Consider the following 9,000-nt stretch of genomic DNA (forward strand, 5'->3'; position numbering starts at 1 on the left):
GCCCCCACCTTTTCCCCTTCTATACTATAATGACAAAATGGTCACCAAACGGGTACCCGTTAACTATTGCAATACCTACTCTACCACATATTTATTTGATGCTATCCCTATTCTCACTTGCACACACAGCACCACACAGGACAGAATTACGAACAACATCAAGCAGAGCATCGTCATCAGAAGACACGTCTTTTGATTCTGATGAAGCGTTTCAATTTGTTAAAGTGAGTTTGTTGACTGTTTTCTTTCTTTTCTGGCAGTTGTTTGAGGTTAGAAAATACGGTAACAATTGACGTAGATTTCGAAAAAAAAGGAAGAAAAAGAAGTAATAGAAGGTAAAAAAAGGAGAATGATCAAGTAGAAGGCAACCTATTTACCGCCATGATAGATGTGAATCGATCTTCTTCTTTTTTAAATCATTTAGGCATCTAAATAAGACAAAAAACGAGGGTCTGACCATTATTATCCACTCGAAAAAAACCAACAGACCACTGAACAATCAAACACATTTTGACCTGCTGGGGAGTGAAATTTAGAAAGATAGGGGTGGTAGGAAAAGTGTAATGAAGCGGATGCAACACCATCTAGATTCATTCTGAAGATTCTTCTCTGAAAATCACGTCTACAGAAATCTAGAAACTAGTAGATATACATCACTTTCGTAGTCTGAAGATCCTTTTTCTTTGAAGAAACACTCTGAACCATTTATCACCATACCTCCAACGTAAAAAAACATGGGTGGTGATAAGAAACAGCAAAAAAAATCGGTAGCCTTTAGTCGACCTTTATTCTTTTTCCTCTCCTGGGTATTCACACTATTTTTGTGGTCATTCATAACTTTTTCACACATACGTTATCAACAAGACATGGGGGAAGATCTAATTACTTCCCATCTTTCGGAATTAATAGGTTATAAAGGATTGAAGAATAAATAGAGCATAGTTTTGTTTCTTTCTATCTCTCTATTCCTCTTCTCTCTTCTCTTTCTTTTCCCCAATTCTGCTTAATCGTAAACCGCGAGAAAATTAAACCGTTCCACTCCTATTCTTTTAGATCTGACGTACTACGTATGTGCGAAAAATGCAATAAAAAATTTGGCGGAAAGGTGAAATCGAGAGAGAAATCGAGAAGAGATACAGAACAAAAAAACGTTGCGATATGCCGTTGATGCGCGAAAACTCTTCTCTTTAACGTCTCCGTCTTTTTCTACTTTTTTTTGTCTTTTCGATCGGTCGGTCTCATCGATTTTTGAGAATCTAGTAGACACAATATACTGATTATGACCTTTTCCGATCTGAAACCCAGTTTTCCGGCCAGTTTGGCAATTTATCATTCTCTATTACTTCTTTATTTCTATTTCTCACTTTTTCCTTCTTCTTCTCTACAATTCCGAAAGACATCGTCGGCCTAGTTTCTGTGAGAGACTCTTTTAGAATACAGATGAAGAAAAGATGTGAATCTCGTAGAAAATATAATGATGAATTGGCGCAATAACAGCCATCCCGCACAATTCCCGACAAAAAACTGCTTACGGTCATGTAGGTCAATGGCGGTGCCGAAATGGGAATGAAAATGGGAAAAATTCCATGGGAACTTGAACTGAAACTCTGATTTTTTCAGGGTCAAATGGAGAAGTATGGATATCTCACAGATCAAAAGGAATTCAAAGATGCTCTCAAAGTGTTCCAAGTGTGCAATTGCTCATTCAGACAAATTTATAAGATTCAATTTTCAGGAAGTTCTCGAAGTGGAGCAGACCGGAGTCGTTGATGAGGCTACTATGGAAGCCGCTTCAAAACCCAGATGTACTCAAAAAGATATTGCCAACACTCCGAAAAGATCCAGACGATTCAGTGAGTTTTGTTTGTTTTTTTCCCGACTAGTGCTAATACCAAAAACTGGTTCCGCATCCAACAAGAAGATGAGATTACTGTAGTTCTTTGTCAGAAATAAGATATAGATATACGCTCTCGAATCTTCATTTAAAAATTAAATAAAACAAATGGTTTCAGCCCTTTCAAAACGATCGAAATGGGGAGAAGACCGCTTCACTGGACCATCGACAATCACTTTGAAATGGTACATCTCCGAGTATACCAATGATATTGATCGCATGGAAACTCGGCGAGTTGTGAAGAAGGCTTTCGAGTTATGGAGTTCTCAAAGTTACATTAAACACGAGAAGAAAGTTGCTCTGAACTTTGTGGAAGCCGCATCGAAGGAAGATTCTGATATCAATATTCTTTGGGCTGAAGGATCACATGGAGATGAGTATCCAGTAAGTTCAATGACTCAAAAACAAATATACAGTAATCCTTATTTGCAGTTCGATGGAGCTAATGGAAAAATCGAAGGAAATAAGAAAGAAAACGTTCTTGCTCACACTTTCTTCCCTGGATACGCTTTTCCACTCAATGGAGATATTCATTTCGATGATGCAGAGACTTGGGAAGTCGATGTTGATGAAGTCGGTGGAGCTGGAAACAGAAAACGATTCTTCCCATACGTTTTGGCTCATGAGATCGGTCATGCTCTTGGATTGGATCATTCTCAAAAGTCGGATGCTCTGATGCATCCATACTATAAAAATGTTCCGATTCATGAGATCCAATTGGATGTTGATGATAAATGCGGAGTGATTTGGAACTACGGTGGATCATCGAACTTCTGTTTGTACGTTTGGCTCATGAGTCAGATCATTGAGGCTCATAACAGTTCTGCCCAAAATAGTCGTAAGTGGAAATGCATCATGTTCAAAATAGAACTTGCGATTCTTCAGCTGCTGTCGGCTCGATTACAAGCTCCCGAAATGGAAAGAAACTTCTGAAGAGTGAGTTTTCTTGATTTATACTTATCCATCTCCCCTCTCAAAAAGTGCGTTTCGGAGATAAACGAAAAAAAGTAAAAAAATGTTTGGTGCCTTAATTGTATTTACGGCAGAACAAAATAGTGGGTAAAAAGTAAAACAAGTATATCCTCATTCTTATTTGATGACGTCGTCGGGTGATGCGCGTAAGAGATATTGTAACTTTAGATGGTATCATCTCTTCTGGTATTGGACAAATAGAAGAAACCTGTGAAAAAGAAAAAAAATTGTTTTTTTCAGATGCCAAAATTCCAAAATGCTCAATTACCAATTCGAGTCTACGAACAAACACTGAAAAGAAGCTCACTTTTGGATTGCAGTTGAGTGAAAGTGATGCTAAACATTACAGTAAGTTTATTGACTTCAGAAAAAAAACAATTTTTATATTTTTTTTCCTTTTTTAGCTGACATCGTGTGCAACTTTCTTGCTGGTCTTCATGTATGGCGAGCTGGCTCCGCCCACAATCCAAATGAGTCCTTGGAAAAAGAATATAAAGGAGTCGTCCAGGAAATGTCAGGTTTCGGTGGACGATCATCTATATCAGTTCGACGGTTGATCCGGCACGCAGAACATGAAAAACAAGAAAGCAGAAAGGGTCCTTTAGGTGAGTATCAGATACATATTTTTAAAAAATTGAAAACTAGAATCCAAATGTTTTGAAAATATACCACTACACGGCCTTGACGATTTGGTAAGGAACTGTTTTTAAGATCAACGAGTAGAGTATATGGTTTAGTTAGACTGGTATATATCGTTAGATCTCATGTGTTTTTGAAATTAATCGGATGTTACACCTGAATGCGTTTTTGTTTACCAAACTGATCCAAAATTACGGTAGATCATTCTTGGGCATACTTACCGGCGGGCCGATTGTGGGCCGGCTCTGGCCGGCTGATAAGTCGCTTCAAAATTAAAATTGTGAGCAAAATAACATACCTGATCGGGAAGCTATACATCCTCCAATAAGAATCCATCAGCATTAAAATCTGTAATCGGCAAATAAATGGAAACCCGAACCGCAATATCGCTTTCGAAGCCGGTCGATTCTTTTGAAGAAATTATAGCTTTCCAAACTCTATCATCTGATATGCTGCTTGGCTTACTATTTCAAATTTGAAGCGAGGTATCAGCCGACCTGTGTCGGCCCGGAACCGGCTCGTCGACAAGCATGTTCTAGGGAAATTTTTAAAAAACTGACAGAATTCGAAATTTAACTTTTGTCATATTTTCAGATCCCGAATACTTCGACGACGATTTTTTTGAACAGTTCTTCATGAATTATACGTGATTCTTCAATCACCAAATACACCTTCATTAGTCGCTTATTTTGCTAGCTGTCTTAGCTTCTCTCCACACCTTTTTTGTTCACTTTTTTCACACCCTCCCATGTAGAATACTCACATTCATTTCCAGTACGGTTCTTGACGTTGTCGCACTCCACACAAACACGAACACCCCACACAAACCCCTTCTCCAGATCTTTGAAACCTGTTCCCCCAGTGCAATTCAAAAAGCACCTCTCTCTCTCTCTCCAATCCGTTTGTTAACTGCTCCCCTTCATATCATTATCTTACGGTGGTTTACGAGTGATGATCTAATTTAATTTACTAAATCTCATAATAATTAATTAAATAATTAATAATATTTTTTAGTGGATACTGCTGTGTATGATTGTAAAATTCCCCCCCCCCCCCCCCATCTTTTTGTTCTCAATCCTCTAACTCACCTCACATTTTTTCAGCATATTAAAACAGTTCATTTTCATTTTAATATTATTATTTTTTGATTTTCTTCTTTCTCTCAACTTCTTCATACTTATTCATGTTTTTACGACAAGAATGCGTCCCAACTTCCTCCTTTCCCCCCGTTTTTTTTCTCGAAAACCATTTAGATCCGAATTGTTTTGTTTGTTTCAACTTATCATAATCCTGGTGTACGTACTAAGATCTCTTCCTCCGTTTTGACCTTTTTCGATGGTTGTTCGAAATTTTCTGTATATGTGGTGGGATTTTCGCAAAATGTGTACTTTTTGCTGTGCAATAATTTCTTTAGCTTTTATCTTCGTTTTCGGTGTTTTCCAAAAAAAAACAATGATGGCAATAAAAATTGACAAAACTTTAGTGAACATAGTTGCAACACAATAAAAGAATAAGAAATTCTGGTACAAAAAACCGGAGCTGTGGAAGAGGAAATCAGGTGGCCGTGTCCGAAGGTCCCATAACGACAACTACCGTAACCAGAAAACATTCTTATTTTCCGGATTCATTCTCTCTATTTTCGTGCGTTTCAGTCAAATTTTCTTTATCAAAAATTCTAATGTACCGACTTTTTTGGTGAAAAATAACAGAAAACTCGGCGGAAATCAGTGAAAAACGAGGAGAAGAAGTTCTCAGAAGAAGTGATCTGTGATCGTACCGCTCGAGATTTTTTGTCTTGCACTTTGATTGGGCAAAACACACAAATCACTCGTTATCAGGAAGGGTTGTAAATTTTTGAACTTTGCTGATAAACACTCCGTGGCGAAAGTCGAAAAGAGATAGAAAATTGATGATTTGAATGGATTGAAATGGAAAAGCGATAAAAGATACGGTACTTTTTTCTTTTTTTAAATGTAGGTTGATGTCTGGTATGGGGTGGGGCAGGTATCATGAGACGGTTGCACTTTTATTTTTTTAATGAATTTCTGGACTTTAAGAATTCTAAAAGTCTATATAGAGAAAGAAAACATGTGATTTTGAAACTTACCCTTTTGGACTGAATCGCGCCTGTTCTTTAAACGATATTATAATCAAGAATGTAGGCCAATCTATGCTTGTTCCAGAATTTGGGAATAATCAAAAAAATTAAATGAAGGCACTAAAAATGTGTGGAAAAACCCACTGTGACATCATTCGACTTTTGGAATCTAACTAGTTTCGTAGTTTGTATTTGGTGACATCTTTAAAAGATGCAATCACTTATCGTTTGTACTTTTTTGAGAAAGGAAAACCACGCGTCTAGAATCTTCAGATGAGATACCAATCCTCGAGAGAATGTAATGGTACTCTTCAGCCCTTTAAGAAGTTGTCAAGATTTCGAGATTTCGAGAATGTTCTTCTTTTCTCTGATGTTTAGGATAAGATTATCTAAAATAGATACTATATTTCAGTCACAAAAAGAATGTTGGGTTGGGCAAATACAGGGATCTTTGTTATGAAAATGATTGTATAAAAAAGAAAGTTTTTTTATTTTTGTAGGGGGAATAAAATACCCTGAAATGAAAGGGAGGGTCAAGTTGCAATGTTAGGAATGTCAAGTTTGAGCTAATTTATCTCAGTTTCTGTAGAAGATATAAAAAATGGGTCAACTGATAAAATGTTTCTGATATAATGAAAAATAATTTATCAGTTTACAGTTTTCTTCTTCGGCAACCCAGAAAATCTTTGGCAGGAACCGAGAAAAATTGGCTCAAAGTTGAAAGTAGCACAATTTTCAAGAAGTTTTGAAACAACAGACAGCTAAAAAGATTATTATTCAAAAAAAACGCGTAATTTTTTACACGTAATGTTGTCCCACTGCCATGGTTAAACTGATAAGATCTCCAAAATTTGCTATAAATTCTGGTGAAATCGAAACCCTCAATCACATTCGAATACTTCGAACCAAACGATCGACCATGACATCTGCTTATTTCGGAGTCGCTGGCGGTGGCAATGCTGGAGCACAATCGGCTTACTTTGGAGTTGGCGGAGGACCTGCTGGAGGAGGTGGGGCTCCTAAAATGGGAGGAGGAGGCGGTGCACCACCACCAGGAACATCGTGCTACTTGGGAGCTGGAGGAGCCGGAGGAGGCGGTGGCGGCGGTGCTCAATCCGCATATTTCTCTGTTACACCAACCGGAGCTGGAGCCGCACCAGTCGGAGGAGGAGCTGCTTTCGCACCACCACGTAAGCAGAAAGAATCAAAAGTTAAAAGAAAAGTAATTTTAAATGTTTCAGCCGCTGCTGGTGGCGGAGCATCAACAATGACAGCTCTCGGAGGAGCACCATCTGGAGCATCGACAATGACCGCAGTTGGAGGAGCACCAAGAGGAGCTAGTACTATGACCGCCGTTGGAGGAGCCCCAACTGGAGCTTCCACCATGACTGCTGTGGGTGGAGCCCCAACCGGAGCCTCAACAATGACTGCCGTCGGAGGAGCCCCATCTGGAGCTTCGACCATGACTGCCGTTGGAGGTGTTCCATCTGGAGCTTCCCCAATGACTGCTGTTGGTGGAGCCCCATCTGGAGCTTCCACCATGACCGCCATTGGAGGAGCACCACGTGGAGCCAGTACCATGACTGCTGTCGGAGGAGCACCAATGGGAGGTAATGGGTATTTTGAATTTGTTCCGTAGTTAAAATGTTTTACTTGCAGGAACATCAACTATGACTGCAATCGGAGGAGCCCCATCCGGAGCTTCCACCATGACAGCTGTGGGAGGAACTCCATCTGGAGCCTCTACCATGACTGCCGTTGGAGGAGCACCATCTGGAGCATCGACGATGACTGCTGTCGGTGGAGCACCACGTGGAGCTTCCACAATGACCGCTGTTGGTGGAGCCCCAATGGGAGGAGGTGCCTCTACAATGACTGCTGTCGGAGGAGCCCCATCCGGAGCCTCAACAATGACTGCCGTTGGAGGAGCCCCAAGAGGAGCTTCCACTATGACAGCTGTTGGAGGAGCCCCAGCAGGAGGACCAAGCACCATGACTGCTGTCGGAGTTGCTGCTGGAGGAGGTGGAGCTTCCGCTCTCGGAGCTGCCCCAGCTGGATCTATGGGAGGAGGTGGTGGCGGTGGAGCCACATCCGGATACTTCGGTGTCGGACAAGGAGTGATGGGTGGAGGTGGAGCCGCTGGACAGTCGGCATACTTCGGAGTTGGAGGAGGACCAGCTGGAGGTGGTGGTGGAGCCAAGACTGGAGGTAATTGAGTAGTTGAGTATTTGATCCGAAATTCTGAAATTCCATTACAGGAGGCGGTGGAGGAATCCCGGGACAATCAGTGTATATGGGAGCTGGAGGAGCTGGAGGAGGCGGTGGCGGTGGCGGAGCCACTTCTGCTTACTTCGCACCAAAATAAGAAGGAAGAGACACTTGGTCATAACTCTTATAATTGTGAATAAAAGTGTTCATATTCAATTTTTTATGTCATTCTTTCCCATAACAGTGAATAAAAAGCGGCCCGTTATCCACCAGTCGCATCTTTTCCACAAGTATGCTCTCGATGATCTCCATCGCCACGAACGTGGTGGCCGGGGTAGTAGGGGGCAGGTGCCAGGCGCCCCTCTGTGTTTCAGGATACGTGAGGAAAGCCCCCGAGATCATGGGATGTTCCCGGGTTCTTTCTGAGGAGTCTGAAGTGGAGACTGCGGATGTTCGAGTGAACCGAGGGGTTTTGGCAAAAAAACATTTTTTTTCCGTGCGTCTGATCAGCCAGATCAGTCAGGACGCGGGGGTCAGGACGCTGGAATTGTGGGCCCGTTTCGGCTGACTGGATGGCCGCTACGGTGGATGTAAGTTGCGAAACATAGAAAAAATTATCGTCGGCTGAAGCCACAACTTGGCTGAGCAGCGAAAACAGCTCAATCTTCGAAGAACCTTGAAACTTTTTGTCTATAAAAATATTTTTCTCACTTGGGTCCAAGGCAACGGGTCAAAAACGCGCTCCAATCAACGAGTTGCAACGCGTAATTTTTAAAACCCTCAGATAATTCAGAAGCGATTTTTTTTTCTAAAATCTCACGTTTACTACTGGGGCGCAATTTCTGACCCGTTGCTTTACACCCAAGTGAGAGATTACATTTTTAAGGATTATTGTAGGTTTTTCGATTGGAGGTTTTTGTACTATAGAGCTACAGTAGTCTGAACTACAATAATCAAGTTGGAAAATTGTTAGAAAACCTACAAAAATACTACAATAATCAACTGTTCATTCTCACTGTAATCATAAAAATTCGTAAATTGAAAAAAAATTCAAAATCTACAGTAATCTACATAGTTCTTGGAAATTTCCATTTTTAAGAACTACAGTAGATTTTTGAATTCTGACTGTATTTTCTTTGAAACATTCGTGATTACTGTATAACATATAACTATAGTTAAAGAAACTCCA

General features: G+C 40.5%; 2 protein-coding genes across 2 annotated transcripts; both read left to right on the top strand.

Annotated features, from left to right (window-relative positions):
- Nucleotides 1-29: 29 nt before the first annotated feature.
- CBG09830 lies at nucleotides 30-4,155 on the top strand (the record flags this gene model as incomplete). The annotated part of the gene is made up of 9 exons (XM_002641487.1): nucleotides 30-224; nucleotides 1,621-1,689; nucleotides 1,736-1,853; nucleotides 2,013-2,278; nucleotides 2,327-2,732; nucleotides 2,780-2,830; nucleotides 3,107-3,214; nucleotides 3,271-3,471; nucleotides 4,100-4,155. The coding sequence occupies 9 exons, from the start codon at nucleotides 30-32 to the stop codon at nucleotides 4,153-4,155; spliced, it is 1,470 nt and encodes a 489-aa protein (XP_002641533.1).
- Nucleotides 4,156-6,522: 2,367 nt separating this feature from the next.
- Nucleotides 6,523-7,968, top strand: Cbr-ssq-2 (the record flags this gene model as incomplete). Its single annotated transcript, XM_002641488.1, has 4 exons — nucleotides 6,523-6,793; nucleotides 6,845-7,213; nucleotides 7,263-7,811; nucleotides 7,862-7,968. The coding sequence occupies 4 exons, from the start codon at nucleotides 6,523-6,525 to the stop codon at nucleotides 7,966-7,968; spliced, it is 1,296 nt and encodes a 431-aa protein (XP_002641534.1).
- Nucleotides 7,969-9,000: the final 1,032 nt, after the last annotated feature.

This window comes from Caenorhabditis briggsae (assembly GCF_000004555.2).
Source record: "Caenorhabditis briggsae complete genome, chrIII, whole genome shotgun sequence".
Lineage (NCBI taxonomy): Eukaryota > Metazoa > Nematoda > Chromadorea > Rhabditida > Rhabditidae > Caenorhabditis > Caenorhabditis briggsae.